Consider the following 22,444-nt stretch of genomic DNA (forward strand, 5'->3'; position numbering starts at 1 on the left):
CAAATATGACAAATTTGCTAAAAAATACCATTTTTGAGCTTAAAATCCGATTTTTTCATTTCCTGCGTAGAAATAACTACATATATTGGATTATATGGTCCTGATATGTATTTGTTGTTCTATTGTGGTCATTTTGATGCCTCATTTGTCTTCTTCGGTTAAAAAATGTCAATGTTATGACTATTTTTTCAATCTTTAGTGAAATACGAGATGGCGGCCATCTTGATGACGTCATAACCGGGAGTTCATCCCAGTTTATACAATGTTACCTCTCGATTTCGTTATCAGTGGGTCATAAGGCTTCAGAAAAACCTTGGTTCGTTAAGTTGTGGGGGGGGGGGGGGTGCACGTAGACCCCCCCTAGATCCCGGCCTATAAAGAAACTATCCTCTTCGGTGTAACAAACAATAAATACATGTATTATATAATTGATAATCTGATTTTACGTATCATGAAATAGTACATTTATAGATCCAAGTGTCTTCAACAAAACCTGTCTGTAGTCTCATTAAAATCTATAAAGAAGAAAACTATGACATTCAGAAATATATTAGTATTGGTAAAGGTGATAAATAATTTAACCGAGATAGCATAACTGCAACCTCCAGCTATAAAATCCATAATATTAATCTCTCTTGATTAAGATGAGGGCAATGATGAGTGTAATGATTATGACTATGGTGATGATGATGATGATTAGATCCCAAGAAATTTTGCATCTATAATGAAATAATCATTCGTTAGGAAAGGGTAAGTGTTACATATTTTCAACTTTAATTTTTTTTATTCATGCATTTCCCATTCTATCTTTCGTTCCCCGCCCCTCATAAGAGCAGAAAGATATTGTATATTCGGTCATATTTGGTCAGCAGATTAATCACACCACACAATAATATAATTTTACCAAAAGTTAAAAGAAACTGAAAACATATTTCTGAAGATCATAATGGATTTGAAATAACCTGCGGCTGATAACAACGACCCTTATGTTACAAAATAAGAACGTTTGGAAATTTTAGCGATAACATTGAGCTTCTGTCAAATAAAGATTTACGTTCATCAGAATAATAAAAGCGTTTGACCCGCCTTATGTGCTTACTGCTACATTTGTAAGCATATTTTTTTACCCACAATTCTCATATGAATCCTCTTTGGTCCCTAAAACCTTAGCTGTCAGTGTGCAGTCCAAAATATTATATATAGGGGTGTCCTTATATTTTAACAGATGTATTTCACACGTAAATGCATAGCTTACTATTTTCAGCTAAAATGAACTTGATATAACTAAACTGTCGTCGCACAGTCGATTCAGGTGCAAACGTGAATTGAAAAAGTGATAATTTCACCTCTTTATAAAGTATAAGCAATACACTTTCTCTAAATAACTTTTTAATAATTAAAGATGCTCCACCGCCTACAGAGCATAAATAATACCCATCGATTGAACACTAACTTATGTTTAATCGTGTGTATATTTGTCTAATTAACACAAAATTACCCTACCTATAAATAATTTATTTTGCATATGGTACTTCATTCCATATAGTGCATGTTGCTGTGGAAATTTTTTCGGGACGCAATAAATTATTTGTAATATTTTTATCTTTAAGTATAATTAGAAGCTCAAAAGTAACTTTTGTAACTGAAGAAATTAATAATTTGTCTGCTCTTGTTTTGATAGAGGAAAATTCCGTTTGTCAGCGGTGGAGCATCTTTAAAAGTCGTTATAAAGTAATTATAAAAGTATCTTTTTGACATTTTTTCTATATGTCAACTTCAACGAGACTGAAACATTTAGAATCATGAACTTCTTTCATATATGTTATACATGTAATCAAGTGCTATTTATGTCCAGCAATGTATTTCAAACTTGTACAATTATTGTAAACGCTTGTTAGAAGTCCAACAAATATATTTACTATGTATAAACACTGTCGACGGCCTAAGTGACCAGATTTCGTATTTTCTCGCGAAGATGAAAGTACATTTCTAAAGCATCCCTCGGTTTTGTAGGATATACCAAACCATCTTCCTGCATTTGGATGCAACATAGTTCAAAGACGTTTTCATCACATGGTATATTTTTTTCTGAACTCGCACAAATTCCGACACATTTGGATCTGTCTTTGTTCCACGTTCTTCAGGAAGGACCTACAGCTGTACAGATAAGGCGCATTCATCATGACATTTGGTCTGCCAGCAGGAAGTCCCCTTCCACTTGTCCGAATTTGATGGCTATTCCACGTTTGGAATGTAGCATCCAATTCATCCTACGGAATGAATGTGACAAAAACAGTATACACAATAACCAGGTACATTTATCATCCAATATAAACGTTGTTACAATCAAAGGTACACCAATGTATGGTAATGACGTCCACTGTTCATGACACTACGCTAAAGCATATATATACATGAAAAGAAAACACTACTATAAAACAGTTTTTTCCTCCCTAGCGCTTTCTCGGCTCATGCCGATCTTCAGGGGTTTGAATTCTTTTAAAACAAACATGAACAGTGGACGTCATTACCATACATTGGTGTACCTTTAATTGAAACAACATTTATATTGGATGATATTTATATATATTTTATTTATTCGCAATAAATAAATTTACATGCTAAAGAACATTCATCATACATGTTTGTCGGGGAAGAGGGTTGAATGGCTATTCAAAGAAAATCAATATGGACTTATTAACAAAAACGCCCAGGAAATAGGAGCCATGCCACTTTTTTAAACGTAAATGCGTAGACATTTTGTAAGGCAGACAATTTTGAATAAAAATTCATTTTTAATAAACCTAACTTCATATATCATACCTGAATGATTGCCATGAAACAAAACTGCATCAAGTTCTTGTCAAGGAAGTCACCATTGTATGATCCAGTGTCTTGTAATTTATGAAAGAGACATATCCAGTATTCCATACATTGTTTACGTAAATGTCCCCAGAAGCATTCAATCCTTTGATTGGAATGACTGGATCCTGTAATGAACTCAGACTTTTCTCCGTGGGTTGCTTGGACGGATTCCAAAATTTCTCTGACTCTAACATTTTCTGTACCAGCATCAGTTCTCACTAATTGTGACATTCCACAATACTCTTCCATGGCTTCCACAAAATATCCTCCTATTACTCGTGGATCATTGTTAGTGTGGTATACGTTTAACAAAATCAATTTCCTTGAAAAACCGTCAATACAGCCACTAATAGCGAATCCAAATTGTTTAATTTTATCGTATCCATCAATGTGCCATGTAAAATGCGGTCCTGCTGCGAAGTAAGTACGTCTGTAAAGCCGTCTACGTCTCCTGTTATAACACAATTAAGCCATGATCATGTCCCCTTCACAACAACCTTTTTTTATTATCTCTAATATTGTATTGTTCATAAGGAAAATATTATAATAATGTCTGAACTATAGGTCCGGTAATTATTAATTCTTACTTTATGATGAATATAATATTTCACTCGTGCCTACGTATTACATGATATTTATACATTCAATACATTTACAATTTAGTCACAGGACTTTTCACGGGTAATATGGTTGGATATGTCCCAAGTGAAATACATCAGATATAAATCTGGGGCGCTGTTTTGGCTAAAAATGCATTGTCACGTCATGGATTGACGTCAGCAAAACACCTCGAGCTATCCGATAGATATGACTGTTTACCTCACGAAACAACAGTTCAATTTATTAATCATTATCTGAAACACACGAACCAACCTACCTGAACACACAGCCTGCCGGGTCCATAATCTGTAACACTTTTCGCACATCCTCCTTCCGAACTTTTAAACCGTTGTTTAGTAGTTTTTGATGCATCCATCGATAACCGTGTAGTTTACCAGATGATTGCAATTCCGAACGAATGAAATCTGTGACAACAACACTACTCGAATAGGGTCCCCTTCTCTTTAGGTTTAATTCGGATAAAAAGCGCCTCAAATGTCTTTCTGATATCGAAAACCCCATACCATCAAAGAGCGCCACGATTTCGTTTTGTTTCAAGCCCATTTCGAAAATGAGCTTGAGGATGAATTGGAAGTTCATGATGCCTTTATGCGAGCTTACACACACGTTGTAACGAAGCCATACCATTTGTCAGTAATTTTTCATTCCCACGCAATAATATTTCGTTCCCACGCAATAATTATTTCGTTCGAACGCAATAATTATTTCGTTCGAACGCAATAATATTTCGTTCGAACGCAATAAAATTTCATTCGAACGCAATAATATTTCGTTCGAACGCAATAATATTTCGTTCGAACGCAATAATATTTCGTTCGCACGCAATAATATTTCGTTCGAACACAATAATATTTCGTTCGCACGCAATAGTATTTCGTTCCCACGCAATAATATTTCGTTCCCACGCAATAATATTTCGTTCCCACGCAATAATATTTCGTTCGAACGCAATAATATTTCGTTCCCACGCAATAATATTTCGTTCCCACGCAATATTATTTCGTTCCCACGCAATAATATTTCGTTCCCACGCAATAATATTTCGTTCCCACGCAATAATATTTCGTTCCCACGCAATAATATTTCGTTCCCACGCAATAATTTTATTTATTTCATGTCCGCTCCCAGCCACCGTAGATACATGCTTATGCATTCCATCCATTCAACCTGGAGGGCAGGGTTCTAATAGAAATTTCGGGGGCATCATTTCCCCTCCTTCTGATAGCGCCCCTGTGACCGAGACACTCCGGAGCTCTTGTCGTTTCTGTTGGTGGATATTCCTCTGGTTTTCCCACTCAGAACCAATCTCCTGCCTCGGTCCCGGAAGATCCATTCAAGAGCGTGGAAGAAGCTATCTCAGGAGGCCTCGCTCAGTCAGGCTTTTCTTAAGACGTGTCAGCTCGCATCGCCCGATCAATAAGTCTTCCTCACCTGCCGTCTAACAGTCATGGAAGATCGTCTGTGATTGGTATATCAACAGGACCATTGATCAGGTAAAGGCCTCTGTCCAGCTGATTGCGGATTCCCTTCTCTATTTGTTTAGGGAACGCAAACTTGCCTCTAGTACTATTGCAGGCTATCGCATGCCTATTTCCAGTGTACTGTATTCTCATGGTAGATCAGAGTTAGGGTCTTCCAACTCTTTGTCTGCCTTGATTAGGTGGTTCAGTCTGGACAGGCCTAGGGTACGGCAGTTAGCTCCACAGTGGAGTCTAGCACTTGTGTTACTAAAAGGGGCTCCTCAGGCCGTAGGAGTGATATCTATCTATTCACTTTTCGTGCTTTTCGTGGGTCAGATATAGCTCTAGATCTGTTACCCTACTCACTGATACTGCTTTTTTGGTAAAGATTCACAATCTCTATTGAGTCGAAGGAGAATGATCGTCTGCTTTGTCCCAGTCGGGCGCTTAGGTTTTCCCTTGATATAACAAGGGGGCGATGGTACTACAGGGTCAGTAGGATTTCTCCTCCCAGTACATCTCCAGATGGATATGTCAGGTGATCAGGATTGCTTATGAGCAGTCTAATTATCAATCTGGGGGCGAAATGCAAGGATATGGCCCATAAGGTTAGAGCCCTTCTTTTGACTCTCCATAATGGGTCCTGGTTCCAGGACATCATGTCTGCTGCCTTTTGGCGTGGTCAGACTACTTTTACTGACTTTTACCCACGGTCCCTGTCCTCTCATTCTAATGGACTGTTTCCTAGGATCCCGTTGTGTCGGCCCAGTCTGTGACTGTTCCTCCTCAGCAGATATTATATATATTTGTAGTTTTTAACTTATGCGAGCAGGCATCACAATGATACACCTTTTTCATGGGGAGAAATATCCAAAATTGAAGGAGAATAATTCGAACCCAGTTGTTTTCACTAAAAATAAATAAATAATTACGGTTATTGGGAGCTGGATAAACATGTGAACTAGCCTTTGGATGTTTACTGGATCCGGGATTTTTTTTTAATTATTGGGGAGGGGGTTGGAGGTCATCTCGCTTCTTTTGCTAAAATCCATAAATCTATCCTTTTATAATGCACATATGTTTAGACAAGAGTCAGTTCAATTCAGAATAACTGTTACAATGTGTGTTGACAGAATATTTGGAGTTTTAATTTATTGATTTTGTTTTTCAATTTTAATTCTTTTCTTCTGCATTTTCTTTTCGGTGTGTGGGAGGGGTTCCCTCTCTTTTTCCCCACCTCACTCATGCGATATATCTTTTTATAGTACACATGTGTTTACACAAGGGTTAGTGCAATTCGAAATGACTGTTACAAGGTGTTTTGTCCATCAATTGATTTACTTGTTGTGATTATGACATTTATCGATTTTTAGGGGGAAAATGCTGAAAATTTCTGTAATTTATAGACGTATATATCAGAGTAACGAAGTACCGTTTGAGTAAAATGAAAACATTATATTTAGTTTAGAAAAAGACCAATGCTTCTGTCCAATGACGGATTACCCAAATACTCCCGTCGTAATAATCACTAACCACACAAGTCATAGACTTTTTAAAACGTCTTTAATTTGTGACAAAGTAGCTTAATACCAATGCCATCTTTCACAAATCAAATATTCACGAATCAACGGTCTTTGGAATCTAAAAACTAAACGACTATTCATTGTATAAAATATATGGATAAATCCATATCAATTGTGAATCTCTTTTACTATGTCACATAAAATCATCATAATTATCTTTCTTTCCTGTTTTATGCGAATATACATGCCTAACCATAACAAAATATTAATAACATCGAATTTTATACATATGATTGTGAAGACACATTGAGGAAAATGGTTCAAACGCTAGTTGACTGCATAGCAAATGATGAGTTGTACGATTAAGTAGTAAACTTGTACAAATACAGCTGATTTAAGACACTTGTTATAGACATTGCATCATAGAATCAATGTGATAGGAATTTTGTCACATTGAGATGGTGGCTGCTATAGACATTGCATCATAGAATTAATGTAATGGGAATTTCGTCACATTGAGATGGTGGCTCTAGGACAGAATCGTTCTCTGTTTCGAATTCATCTTGACTGTAGACTGAATCTTCCAATATTTGAGATTTGTTTTTACCCAAACTCCTTGAATTGGTTGAATTATCAGGATTCACCGTGGTTGCTACTTTTTCATTGGTTATGTGTTTATCTATATTACTAACCATGGCTTTTTCGTCGTTTTCGAAACCCTCGTTTATTACAGAGAGTCTTTTCTCTAATTCTTTATGTTCCCCCTTGATGCTGTTCATTGTCAGAGTTGTATCAGGTGGTGTGGCTACAACGTTATCCCCACTAGGAACCATAACTCCTTGTGGCCGATCAAAAGTGTCAGAATTTCTTTTTATCACGCTGTCTATATACTTTGCATCCTTCACAGAATTCAAGTTTTGTATTTGGATGGTTTCACCTTGGTCGTGTGTATCCTCTGACTGACTGCTTTCTTTCCTTAAATCATCTCCAACCATTGCCAGAGAACCTAATGCATGCTTGTCTACAGCTGCATCAATCCTGGTTTCTTTATCTCCCTCAGATGAAGATGTACATTCCACAGGAAACTGTCCATTTCTTTTATCATCCTTTCCATTCGAGCTCTCTAATCCATACTCGAAGTCTAGATTTGTTTTATCACTGTTACAAGTTGTTGGGTTTAACACCAGTGTATTTCTATCTCGTCGAGGTGGTGGTGGCTTTGGACCTTTGGCCGCTCCCTTATTACCAGTCTCCTCCTCAGGGGATCTTGCACTTGCTGGGAGATTTTCGCCGATGTAGAACTTTGCTTTAGGTTTGGAATCGTTTGATACATTACAAACAAGTAATTGTTGGTCATGAATGTCGACTTTGACAACAATAGGTTTCCCAAGATTTGTTGTTCGGTCGAGAGTATGTCTTCTCGCCTCGCTAGGTGTCAGTCGGGTATTTTGCCTCCAGTTCGTTTTGAATAGTTGGTTTTTGAACATGTTATTCTGGAACTGTAGCGTTTCGTACCCGCCCGGTCTGATAGATACTGGGAGACTTTGGGATTTATTACGGTCTCGATTTCGTTTGTCTATCCCAGGCATTTTAACGTATCTTTCAAATTTTATATCAGACATGATATCATAATAGATTGGTTCTATCTTGTCTGAATTGTCAAGTTTGTGGTCCTGCAAAGTATCAGATCGCTCTGTATCCGAGACACCTTTCTCTTCCATCAGTTCCAGAGCATGGACACCATGCTGTGTGCTGCATGTCGTTTCTTCAAGGTTTGATTTTATACGTTTATCTGATATATGTTCACTGGTTTCTTCATGAATTGAGTTCGAATGCCCACCATCTTTAGATTCAATATCTCCCTCAGTGGTCGACCTCAACGAATCACTCTTTGATTTAATAATTTGAGACGTATCGCCGATTCCATTCTGTTTGGTGTAAAGTGTAGGTTCCATGCTGTGTGATTGCGTGTTGGTATTTTTATCCAGAATCTCTTCATATGTGTTACCATCCTTCAAATTATTCACATTTCTCTGTGTATGACTTTCGTTGCTCTCCTCACAATTGGCATTATCTGAAGCCAGTACATTGATTGATATTTCGTCATTATTCCGTTTTTTGTTAACTTCCTCACGTATTGGATCTTCGTCCTGGTCAGATTCCAAGTTGCTACCAATATCTTTGTTCGATGTTAGAAGATCCCAAGGATAAATTAGGTTACCAGGTAACTGCGGTATGTCGGCAGAGTAGTCTCCCTTTATGCTCGGAATTTTTGCGTAGTATTCAGTATCAGACGATGAATCTGAGTTACTTTCACTATCACTCGAATCGACATCCGCACTTTCTCCCATGTCGAAATTCTCCAAGCGGTAGTCACTATAAACTTGGTTTATATTTCTAGGGAGAGTTATCTCCCTTCCCGTTAGGAAATGTCCTTGATTTTTCCACTGTTCGTGATCGAGTGTGTTTCCCGGATCGGTGGATGACGATCCTGGATCAAAGACATTCCGAGTTGTTCCAAACTTTGGGAGCGGCTTCCTGTTAGAAAGTTTAGGCGGCTGAAGAGACTGAAATCTGTTTGTAAATGTTGGCTTTCCGGTTAATAAGTTCCTTTGGTGTTTACGGAAAGTAAAGTTATCTTCGATTATTTTTCTATGGAGAAATGGAATCGCGATGCATCCAGCGTGGTGACCTTGAACTTTTAAATGCACGTAAAGGTCACTGTTGCAGCATGGCAAACCACACGTGTGACCAGGAGGGTCGTGTGCAAATTGAGAATGTTCAGAATAGTACGAAGTATTGGTCAGTCGACGATTTCCTTGTTTCTGCAAAATACAAGAATAAGACGGCGAGAATTTATTTTATTTGAGATTCTAATAGTTGACCAATATTAGGAAATGCAAGAAACAAGCATTTTATCAGACACAAAGTAAACAAGTTAAATGTCAGTCGGAATCCATACAAATAATAAGATTACAGCATTTGAACTGTTAAAATGAAAATGAAATAAAAAAAACCTTCACATTTTCAAATTATCCCAAATAGTAAACATTAATTCAGGGGGGGGGGGGGGGGGGGGGGGGGGGGGCTTAAGACATAGGAAGGCAATTTTATAATTACTCTAAAGTGTTGATGGTGTAAAACATACATTTCTATTTTAATTCACAGAATTTGTAAAGTCAGGTTAATATCGAACTGTCACAAAACACACAAGGACTTAGTGTAGATCTGTAGTGGTAATTATATGCAATATGCGAAACCTAGACTCCCAAAACATCTAAGAATATCAATGCACATTTTATTGTAATGGGAAATGATCTCGGAGTTTAACAAAAAATAAATAATACAAAGGCATGGAAAGAATAAAGAGTGCAGTGAAGTCGATATACCCTGTACATAATTATCATAATTTCCCTTGAAACCTTTCATATAACAATAACATACTCATGAAGACGATATACCGATCGGCTGTGGACAATATCATAAACAACCAATTGCATGATGAAAGCATGAACTAAGGAGAAAAGATAAGCAAAAGATGCGGGAAGACAACACCAATGATTTGAGGAACATTAAAGGCGCCAACATCCAGTTCTATACGAAATCATGTAAACCCAATGTTCATATGAAAACTCGATAACATGATGTATATAAATTCTAGCTAATTACCAATTACTGACATTTGGCCATAGTTCTTCGCCTGTGCGCTGCTGCATCTCGCCTTGAAAGGGTGATCACATATATAAATACACTGACAACAGGTAGGCGACCTTAAGTGGTTATGTAAGAATTTTATAATATATTTTTGTGTTTTTAATTAAATAGGGACCATATCTAGCTTAGTTTTGACGTTTTTAGACGAAAATCGAGACGAAGCAACACATCAATTGGCGACATTATTATAGTCCGAACCATTGAGTGTTGTCGACAAATGGAACAACACTGCCTCCTGACATCCACTGAGTGTTGCCGACAAATAGTACAACACTGTCGCTTGACCACCACTGAGTGTTGTCGACAAATGGTACAACACTGTCTCCTGACATCCACTGAGTGTTGTCGACAAATAGTACAACACTTTCTCCTGACCACCACTGAGTGTTGTCGACAAATGGTACAACACTGTCTCCTGACCACCACTGAGTGTTGCCGACAAATGGTACAACACTGTCTCCTCGTTTGTATAACGAATCGCTATGAAGGTATGTCGATGGCGTTTTACCCTGAAATTAATTTAATGCAAAACGTACAAACAATAAGACGGGAAGTGCAATAGTAAAATAGTGTATGGTTCTTAAATTTCGAGGTGGAATCGCGATTTCCGATATTAAGGATTGCAGTGAAAATTGTTCGCACATTTGTCAATTTCTTGCAACACCAAGTCCTACACTTCCTTGTCATCTGTTTGTAGTAGCGGGTATCTAAGTTTGTAGAATACGACTTGACATATAGCGACAGTTAACACACTGGATAAAAACAAGTACACAGTATTTTTTTTTTACTTCTTTCCCATTTTCCATTACAATTGAATTCGCTGCGTTATTTGTCTTGACACGCCTTCGTCGTAAAGACTGTAACAATCAAATTGGAATGCGACTGTTATAAAGAGATGAAAGGAGAGTTATCTCTTTTGGCAGTTGTACGGCCACTCAGTGATAAGCAAAATATTTTGCATGAAGATATATTAAGGTCAGCAACATATTGCATACTATTCAGAATATCCCATTTTTTCTGAGCACATGGTAATTTCAGAGGTAAAAGGGTGAAAAATAACATTTTCATTGTTTAAGTTCTAATTAATTCAATACTATAATAGAGATAATATTTTTGCAGGTTTTGCCTGTAAATACTGGGTTTGTGAAGTTCAGTTAAGAAAACTAATGAAAAATTAAAAAGTAGGTCATAGTGACCTAGTTTAGCACTAAAAACTGTTTTTGATGATTTGATAGTTTGAAATTGATGTTTAGTACTGCATAAGGATCTTGACATGACATGCTTAAGATGATTACATCCTAGGGTCAGATTGGTTAGGTCACTCGCATAAATTAGGTCATATTCAATGAACGGTATTATCTGTCCCTAAGGATATACTGTTTTCCATGTTTAAAGCAGGGACAGCAGGCAGCATTCTAACATTCTACCTCAGTAAATGTGTTGCTTGAAATCAAGCTCATAAAACAAGCCAGAACATGAGAAAACAGTATATACTTAGTTGACAGATGATACCATTCATGGAATATGACCTAATCCATCCTAAGCAGGTCATGTAAAGATCCTTATGCAGTACTAAACATCAATTTTCAAGCTATAAAATCTTTGAAAAATCCTAATTTTCAGCAGAAATATTAGTTTTTTCATGCTTAAATAGAATACATGAAAATATGAGAAAATATTGTCCTCTCAAATTTCCAAGAGCACAGAAAAAATCGAATATTTTGAATAGCATACAATATGCATTTGACCCTAATGTATCTTCATGCAAAATATTTTGCTTAACACTGAGTGGCCTTACAATGGCGAAAGTGATACCCCTCCATTGTAATAATAACTAAAAAAATCAATAACTGCGATCGTGGAAGCGGTGTCAACTAAGTCATGTAAAAAACGTCAATGGTGGCTTCATAATTTTAAGATCCAGTCTTATTATTTTATAAAAATTTGAAATTAGAAAAGACCAAACATTTGTAGCCATTAAACATTTTGTATATGTCAAGTTTTGTTCTAAATTGGAATCTAACATTAGATGGATCATTTATGTTTGTAAATTCCTACTTTATAAAGATGTAGGCAACACTGTCTAGTTTTGTTTCATTTTTACTCTACACATTGTCTACTTTATAAAGATGTAGGCAACACTGTCTAGTTTTGTTTCATTTTTACTCTACACATTGTCTACTTTATAAAGATGTAGGCAACACTGTCTTGTTTTGTTTCATTTTTACTCTACACATTGTCTACTTTATAAAGATGTAGGCAACACTGTCTAGTTTTGTTTCATTTTACTCTACACATTGTCTACTTTATAAAGATGTAGGCAACACTGTCTAGTTTTGTTTCATTTTTACTCTACACATTGTCTACTTTATAAAGATGTAGGCAACACTGTCTTGTTTTGTTTCATTTTTACTCTACACATTGTCGTGGCATGATGCCTATGGTCATGTAAGGAGCCCGTATGTGTTTTGAATGCAAGTGGTTTGAGAGACATGTTTATTCTAGATCTTGTGATAGCGTAAATACTGTTCTAATGCTACCTCAATAATGCCTACAGCTATATACACGAAACAACAGGTCACAAGACTTCCAAAACAGAGCGAACAGCTAAACAAAACTAAGCATAAACAACAGAAACACAAGAGTAACTTATTTATGATGTTTTTATTATGTCATTTTTCATTCATTCTTTGTTATAAAAATGTTCAATTAGGCATCCTACAATGTACATTCGCTATGAATACAGTTTAAATAATCCTACATACATGTTGTTTATATTAATGTTAAATGGGGCAAAAATAAATTGTGACTTTTGTCTCTCTCTCAGTTCATCTTCCATTCATCTCATAGTCGCATCACAACATGCTCCTTCTTTTGTCTTTCAATCTCTTTCTCTTTCATTCTTTATTTTCATTCTATCTTTTAAACTTATAAATCCATTCTTTTCCAACTTCTTTTTCACTCGCCTTTCATATTTTCTTATTTGTCATTCTATATTAATTGTCCTCCTCTCACCCTTTCTCCCTCACTATATCTTTTGATTAACTTTTCTGTCTTACTTTTTATTAAATATGAATTTATAACATGAATGGTTTTGATATAAAAAGCATCCTCTTGGTTTACATATCAATCCAGCTACATCAAGGTAAAGGTTCAGGCAAAACCAAACCCAATACACTGTATATTACGTTGCAATCTCCCCAGATATCATAATATCCTTTGAATTTCGTTTTCTGTTTTCCAATTAGCAGTTGTAAATATTTGCTAAATAGCAAAAATACAAACGTTTTATTATAAATACATGTTTATACCAGTATCTGAAACTTTTCCTTCATATATATATATACCTCAAGACCAAGGATACAGACTGATAACATCAAAGCTAATCGTGATTAAAAATTATTGTTTTACAATGTGCTTATCGGGTTTTGTTTTTTATTGAAAAAAATATTCAAGAATAAAATAAAACTTATTATATATATCTATCATTATATAACCACCATTTAACTTGTTCATGTAATAAAATAACACAGAAGGGAGTTACTGAAATATTGTAGTTGCTAGCCCTGAAGACTGATAATTGATAAATCAAGTATGTAAATCACCATTTCATGAAAAATTTGGTTGGAGAAATGACATGATAAAGAATGGAGACCCAGATTGACTAAAAATTCCTGTTATAATTTGGCAGTGATAGGTTTAAAAACTCAACACATGAAATAGATGTTAACAAACGAAATTGTATTTTTCTTTCACTGTTTACTAAATATATCATCAAAAATTCTCACTTAAGTAGCCAAATATACAATTCAGTTTTGGGTTTCAAAATTGTTTTGATGATTTTAATGATGGTTGGAACAACTCTGGATAAGACTATTTCATGGGATTCCGTTTGTAATATGCAAAGATGGAATAGGAACAGAGTTAGCTCCCTTGCGGGTAGGTATCGATTGTTACGTCATTATTTTGTGAGCCCAATTCACGTTGTTTTCTCCGAAAAGAATGACGTTACGCTCTTAAACATATGACGTCATGATCAATACCTACTCGGAAGGGCAGATGGCTCTGTAATATGCAAATACAGAATATAGCAGTGCATTTTGCAATGGACGGTTTAAGATATTGCATTTTATATAACTAGATTGAAGAATGATATGTGCATATATATTGCATAATTATGAAATATATCAGAAATATAAAAAGAGTTGTCTCCCTTCAATTCTGTGTATGACTTCATTTGATTAGCGAATGGGTAGTTGTCACCCCTAACATGATAACTGGTATTGACGTATTACAACACTACACAGTGTATGGTCGATATGTAATGGTTACATATTTACATCTTTACACAATTTACATTTTTTTGTACAAAAATATTCATTCAATTTTCAAAATTCAAGGAGTTTTATCTTTTATATTTTGTAGCTGATATGTTCTATCATCAGAGCCGCCTTCAGTCATACCTTCTTCCCAAATGTTTCAACAATTAAGGATATATATCTCAATCAAATGCCAAGCTATACATTGATAATCTTTTTTCGTGAATTGAAAAAATAAGTTTTACATTTTAAAGGGAAAAAGGGGTCAGAAGCCAAGAAAAAAATCCTTGAAATTTGATTTCTCAATCACGATGGCTTTTGAAGCCAAACTTTCTTACATGTCTTAGACAGTACATTTGGTAGCACACAGGAAACAATGTATGTTTATGACTGTGAGGTACAAAGATAATATGAGACACATACACACTGTAATCATTTTATATAATTATCTTTAAACTGGATCAATAGTCTGTCTTCAAGCTGAAAGTAATATTGGAGTTGTCTGCCCCTGTGTTTTGATTGTTATGTTGTTAACAATCAATACATAGTACATTGCAGAGTATTCTGTATTACTTACAGAACAAAGACAGAAATCAAAGTAATACCCAAATAAATTACACAGTGAATATACTCTAGGTAAAAGTTCCAATAGCAATGACCAAATTCCATCAAAATAAAATGTAGTATCTTATCACACCAAAATTTCTGTTTCATCCATGTTTCAATGTTTTGATAATTGATAATCCTGAGTTATTGCAAAGTTTTTTTTTTCTTTTTCTCTCCTTTCAAAGCAATTTTGGAGTTGTCTGCCCCTGTGTTTATATATTTCTACACCTTGGCCACTCTGTGAGACAAAACATACTGGGGGGGTAGTTCAACTCCGATAAAAAATAAAAACATTTACATTCGTTGAAATTCTTGTCTTAGATCAATTTTGTTCTCCCAAATACTGAACTATTTACATCCTGGAAATCATAGGTTTCAACTTTGAAATGATCAATACAAATTTTAATAAAACAATTGGTGGGTAGATAACACAAATATTAATAAAAATAAACAAATTTAATTAACTATTTAAAAATTGAAACTTGCAGTTCAACAAATTTTGTTTGAACTTTAAACCAGAAACAACATGAACAACTGAGCACCAATCATGAAATTCTTTGACTTCTCTGCTGAACTTTAGTAACAGTTCCGCAGCAAAGACAACATCATGGATGACAAAAATGGCAGTAAATTCAATTCTATTGGATTTCAGAACTTGCGATATTGCAAACTAATTTTGGTATTATTTTAATGAAAGCAATGCTATTGGTTCGAAAAAGTTTTAGTAAAACAATAATTAATCATTGAAGATAAGGATTTTCTTAATGTTCTAATTTCATACAAATGAAAAGTTAATAATGCAAAGCTAATAAATGGTCATAAGTTATTGCAATAGATGTCATGACATCTGCGTAAAGAAGTTGTGTGTCATGATATGCGTATACAAACATTTGCGTATACACAAACAGTGATACTGATCGTCATCAGTTAAGTCCTTTCCATGGCTTACTTTCTCCTGAGCACACGGAATTTCGAGATCATATAATCATGCATGATTATCATATGAATGTTATCCCCCTTCAAAATTAATTTCTCTTAGAAATAAAAACATCTTAATCCCATAAATGTCTCCATGTTGTGATTCACAATAAAAATGGCAAAGCACACAACATCTCCACTTTAAAAACATCAGCCAAACACTTCACAACTCATGGGCAAAGTTCATTTGTTAACAAAATTTCGAAGTTGGCTTTGTGCTGGCCATCAATGTAATTAGTCTATGCCAGGTGGCAAGAAGTGTTTCGCACAACACAAATGTTTTGGTAACCAGCTTGGAATTTTGGTAAGATGTATTAAAGAAGCGTGGGTGTTTTTGGTACCCACCAATCAGAATGAAGGGTGTTTTTGGTATCCACCTATCAGAATGAAGAACACATATGGTACCAACAGAAACATCAATAGACAACACTGGGAATACCCATGCGTGGAGATATCACTTTTGGAAGCACAAAATGTCACAGAGGTCATAATAGTTGTGTAATGACATTATTTAAACTGCTTCAGAATAAGGCAGTCCCTTTGACATTCTGTTGAAAATGAGACAGCCTCTTTGTCATTTTGGTGAAAAAGAGGTAGCCTCTTTTTCAGACTGCACAATTTGAAACAGCTTGTCTGTTCTGATCACTATGACAACAAGTAACCTCACATGTACTTCACGACACTATAAATAGCATGAGCACCTCCGGAATATCATACAACAACCTCGTATATAACCTTTTTTGGTTTTGATGAGTCTGGCGTGGAGTACCCACTTTCCATACCACTTCCAAAACTGCCTCCTTCCTTGTGATCCTCGGGGTGGAGGTCGATGTATTGCTGTTGGTCCTTCCTCGGTGTTCCAGGATATGAAGAATCTGCAAAAATGATAAATAGATTTGTCAAGTTTTCACATTGTTATCCAACATTTATTCCATCTATCATGAATTTGGATACATTACAACCATGTCTCAAGGATAAAATTAAAACAGATTAGTACCAAGAGAATAAAATTGGATACATTAGAATGTTAGGGTCCCTTATGTATATCTGGTTATTAAAGTATCTCTTATACACTACCTTTTAATTTTCATAAATTTGAAAAATAAAGCAGGCAATTTCAAACAGTTATGCATATACATAATAGTCCCCTAGCTTCCTCTACACAAAGAAAGGAAACCCAAAGCACACAAAAACATTTTGTCAATAAGCAGACTTGTTTGACAAAGACCTTAACACTTCTATACAATATTGATAATATCCTTGTATTTCATATCTCAAATATAACAAGTTAAATGTACAAAAGAACATATTAAAGAAATTTGTAAAAAATAACTTAATTCCAATGAAACTCTATGATTTTATTTTATTTTATTTCATGGCAAAAATTAACATATTCGCAAAAGGATCACTATTAGATATATCAAATTCATTAAAATCAATGCACATTTTCTATCAACTGTCAACTTCAATATGCAAATTAGAGCATTCAATGAAAATTTGCAAGAATTCTAAATGAAATATTTACATTTTCACAACAGCTATCTTTTAAACAAGCAAACAGCAGGTGGGACGCTAATTAACATAACAAGATAGATATTTGTGTACAGAATTAATTGTCCATTTAATCTGTCATTGACGATATCAAGGACTTTAAGAGGACATGATCAAACTAGAATTCTTCAAATCTAGACTCTTCATAGTTCAGATATAAATCAATAGATTTAATCTTGATCCTAAACTAGATTTATTGATCTTTCAAAGTAGCACCAATTTTAAACACTTCAAAATAAAATCTAATACTGCTATTCTGTTTTAAAAAAAATAGGACATTGTTTAAACTGAATGGAAGGCGATCAAAGGAACTGTTGTGGCGCAAAACTAAGGAAAATTATTTGCTTTAATGAGGTCAAGAAAGTTCTGATATGGCAAAGGATGATATCCTGAATACCAACCTGTATGTTTGTTAAAAGCCTCACTATTCATATCTGTAAACAAGAAAGGAAACCATAAATTATAAATGACAACAGCAGACAAGACAAATTGATTTAAATAAGGATCTGTACTGATTCCATATACAAATTTTCTATTCCTTATTACTTAAAACATTTGATTTACTGGAAGATTATTATCTAGAAATGATAAATACGGTAACTACCCCCTTAAAATTAAATTCTATATGAATATTTAATTGCCTGAAGCAATATTAGCAAGCAGATGTGTATTATTTATAAATATATCTGAACAATGAAATTGTCAAATCAAAGTTAGGTGATTAACAAACATTAAGCCCAAGCCCAGAAAACATTAGTTAAATTATTAAAACTTCACAAAACCAAACAAACTTGAACAGAACAATATGATTGGTTCATAATGATATAAATATACTTTATTCCACCAATCAGAATGCTGTATGCTTATATTCTATATGTAAACAATCATAAAGATGTCTTTGAGATATGATTAAATAATGGCGATTGCATTGTATAACTAAATTTAAATTATAAAAAATAAATATACTAAAGTGTACAACATAAAGAGAAACAACAAGTACTAAATACATAATATCTTACTATACTAAACAACAATAACCAATAATAATTCAAAATAAATAAATAAATGGAACAAATAAATGAATGAATGAATTTATAATTGGATATTTGCATGAAGATGAAATGACCAATTCAAGTTGCAAATATAAAGTGTATGTGCTCATATGAGTTTATTGGTGAGAAAAAAAATCATGCAAAATAATCTAAGGTTATTTCCCGTGATAAGAGTTTTGTAATTATGTAGCAATATCTTTCATGTCAAATGTTGAGTTGAAAATAAATGAAAAGATTCACATGAATTCATAGTGATAATTTTACAGTTGAATATGAAAAGAACTATCAATATATGTATGTCACCAAGAATATAATTCACATAAATATACAGCATATTATTTCAAAGAAATTATCCCAGTAATTTCTAATAAATAGTAAGGAAATAGTAATATCCAATGAATGAGAAAGATTCTATAATATTGGTAAAGGTGTGAAAAGGATATTCTATATTTGTGGTAATTATGGTAATTAACTTACTGTCGTTTCGTCTGTTCATTTCGTTTTCGTACAAACGTTTCTCTAACTGAGAATCATAAGAGGTATCTAGTGGGATATTTCCGTTTGGGGGCTGGCCGTTATGGGGGTTAGCATGAGAAGGATAGTTCATATGGTTCTGTCCAGAATCTGAAAACAAGGTGAATCAACACATCAATGGTGACAAATATTTCTCTGGTAATAAGCTTCACACCTAGGGAAGGGTTAGAGTGACTTCTCTGTTCGTAAGTTGGATCAGTTAATGTTGAAATTTCTAGGAGTGAAATCAGAACAAGAAAACTAACCTGCAATAGACATATTGGGGAAATTATTAGGCTTATTACCAGATAAATAAAACTTTTTTTTATTTTCTGTTCTTTAAAGCTATTTTTATTCATAAGTCAACATAACCTATATTACTTTGTCTTTAACATCTGTTTCAGCACAAATGGACTAGGCACAAGTTATTACAACGATGTTGTTTCCTATAAAATAATCTATTAACGAAATGTATCTCTGAAATGACATATCTTTTGAGTAATCATTAATTAGTTCTATAAAGTAAGGTTGTAAATCTAATAGAAAGATGAATTATTTTTCTTGGATTACTGTGCAGTGTATCTTAATGACGGAAGTCAAGTTGGCAAAAGGAGGTAATTTATGCAAAGGGAGGTAATTTAAGCAAAGGAGGGCAATCTTCAGGGAAATATAATGCTTTAAATAAAGGAAGGTAACCAACCACCAAGCAAAGAATGATATATATTGGTTTAATGTTTGATGCTTTAAAAAAAGCCAAAAGAGATGATAATGGCATGTGAAGATTACTTAAAGAAATAAAATCTACTATGGCGTCATGCATGTGAAGATTACACAAAGAAATAACATTTACTATTTGCACAAAATGCAGCGATCTATAAATCCTGTAAAACGTTGATCACAAGTTTTCCATATAGAATGACGAGTCCCTTCTGTTGATCTGTCATGTTGCAAAGTGATCATCACACGACAGCACAAATTTCACAAATTCAGCATTTTTTTTACATAGTTTTCTAATAGGCTCGTGTGACATGAAGCCTAAGTACGGTATATTAGAATTAAAGTGAAAACAATGGCAGCACACCATTACTGGATCAAGGTTCTATAGCATTGACAGTTCTGACAGCACAACAGATTATACTAATGAAAAAGCAACTTGATAATTTATTCTTTGATGGTTTGGCACATAGAGTTTGTTAACTTACTGAATCGAATAATTCGAAAACGTCAATGAAAAAAAAATCTTTAAAAGGACTTAAAAATCTCATTTTACATTTTCATTATTTAGTTATACATTTTTCTTCAAATTTAGTTAGTTTTGAAAACTTTTACCAATAACATGACAAACCAGGAATAATTATCAAAACAGTTATAATATAAATACAACAGAGGATAGGATAGAATGCAAGTTTCTAATGATAGTCAAACCAAACTGGGTGTAAAACAGACTTCTATCACTCTAATTGGAGATGGTGGCTTAAAATCAAATCAATCTTACGCCAATAATCCTGTCATGCTGAGGTCACATAACACATTTTCTTTTTAATATAATTTGAACAAATACATTTTGATGTTTTAAATTTCAATCCAGGTCCAGATTTGTGACGTTGTCACAAAGATGACCAATTTGTCACAAAGATGACCAATTTTATACAATTTTCTGTGATAATATGTCACAAAGATGGCGAATCTTATAAAATTTCTGTGATAAAAAGTCTGTCTCTAACAAAACCAGTGTATATATAGCAGGAGACAGCAACTTCTCTTGGTTATATTAAAGGACTGAGTATGTTAGGATTTTGTTTTGAATTTCCTAATTAGGATATCAAGATTATTGGTAATTTCTGAAAAATCCATGTTGACAATGCAAAGATAAAAAACCTAAGATAACAATGTTTGTGCAGGTGAAGAAAATGTTTTGATTATTATATAATATGCATGTATATATCTACAAATGTATTGGTGAATTTAATGAGAATAAGAATAGCTATTATATATATTTTTCCAGGATTTTTTTCTGCAGTTGTAGCAGTCCCTAAATTGTTAACCTGTCATTGAGAGTGAATTTCTAAGGGCGAAAAGTGTGATTGTGTTTGGAAACCGGGTTGCTGTGACCTAGTTTTAGTAGAGAAAACCACTACTCACACATATTAGTACTACCACTCATGCCACGCGAGCCGTCCAATTCAAAGGGCTCGTAAAACTCAGTTGTGTCCATACCTGGATTGTCGAAGCCTCTTTTTGGTTTTGCAGGGATATTAACGCCGTTTACCGGCTGTGTCTGTCTGCTGAAAAACAAAATGCAAATGAAAAAGTGAGGAATAAGCAACAGAAGGGAGTTTAACATTGAGATCAAGGCAGAAACGTAAAGGTCAACTACATCAAAGTTCTATAATGGTAACGTGCTAAACTTCTACATTTAACACAACTAACTGTTTTGCAAGTATTCTGACTTGGGGGGAAAATCCATACAAAACAAAACAGACATGCATTCTCTATGGTGTAAATGTGCAGTTTATATAGAACACAATTTAGTGGCACATCCTCCTCCAAAGTTAGAATTTTCCTTCCTTAAGTTCACGCAACTTTCCTAATTTATTTATCCATTTTTTGATCTGATGTAGAACATACAGGCTGCCTTATGCGACTTTCCTAGGGACCATTGCAAAAAATTAACATAAGACATGAAGGGAGTCACTTAAGACAGTCCAAGTTCATTTGCAACGTTACTCTTAGAAAATCTGTCTTCAATTGTATACATGTATTTACAATCAAATACATCGGAGAGAAATGAGAATACTTTTTCTTTCAGTTCCACCCCCCACTCAAATGAAAATAAAAAAAGCAAAAACCAAATAAATTTATAGTTTTAAAGTTGGTGTAGAAGAAGCGTCGTTGGAGAAGAACCGACATGTATTACAAGTGTTTATACAGTATGGAGACTGTTAAGGACTAGGGACCCATTCCATCATATCAGGGATACATTAAACAAACTCGATCTATAGCTACTTACTTGGCATTTTGATTTTCATAATCTTTGGCAGCTGTAAAAGAAGCAAAACATGAGAGTTTGTTTTATAAGTACAGGATGATGTCCTATATGTCCTTGTGGTCATATAATGAGATAAGGCCAGATGGACAAAACAACAATATACCCCCTCCAGTTCATATCCGGAGCAGCAAAACAAAGAAAGATGTGTTAGTTGCAGAGAAGGTAGTTAACTCCAAAACCCACAGGTTTTTGT

At 34.4% G+C, this 22,444-nt stretch overlaps 2 protein-coding genes across 2 annotated transcripts in view; both read right to left on the reverse strand.

The window, feature by feature from the left end:
• Positions 1 to 1,816: 1,816 nt before the first annotated feature.
• On the reverse strand, positions 1,817 to 4,236 carry LOC138317236 (uncharacterized). Its single transcript, XM_069258789.1, has 3 exons — positions 3,743 to 4,236; positions 2,824 to 3,316; positions 1,817 to 2,270 (listed from the first exon to the last, which is right to left on the reverse strand). The coding sequence occupies exons 1-3, from the start codon at positions 4,111 to 4,113 to the stop codon at positions 2,070 to 2,072; spliced, it is 1,065 nt and encodes a 354-aa protein (XP_069114890.1). The 5' UTR covers positions 4,114 to 4,236; the 3' UTR covers positions 1,817 to 2,069.
• Positions 4,237 to 12,828: 8,592 nt separating this feature from the next.
• The window catches only part of LOC138320189 (cell adhesion molecule DSCAML1-like), a 103,816-nt gene continuing 94,200 nt past the window's right edge, over positions 12,829 to 22,444 (reverse strand). The window contains exons 15-19 of the mRNA XM_069263233.1: positions 22,213 to 22,243; positions 21,345 to 21,487; positions 19,167 to 19,313; positions 18,039 to 18,071; positions 12,829 to 16,961 (exon numbers count right to left, since the gene is read on the reverse strand). Coding sequence (XP_069119334.1) covers positions 16,798 to 16,961; positions 18,039 to 18,071; positions 19,167 to 19,313; positions 21,345 to 21,487; positions 22,213 to 22,243 — 518 coding nt within the window. The 3' untranslated portion in view covers positions 12,829 to 16,797. The remainder of the gene's footprint in view (positions 16,962 to 18,038; positions 18,072 to 19,166; positions 19,314 to 21,344; positions 21,488 to 22,212; positions 22,244 to 22,444) is intronic.

This window comes from Argopecten irradians, chromosome 3 (genome assembly GCF_041381155.1).
Source record: "Argopecten irradians isolate NY chromosome 3, Ai_NY, whole genome shotgun sequence".
Classification (NCBI taxonomy): domain Eukaryota; kingdom Metazoa; phylum Mollusca; class Bivalvia; order Pectinida; family Pectinidae; genus Argopecten; species Argopecten irradians.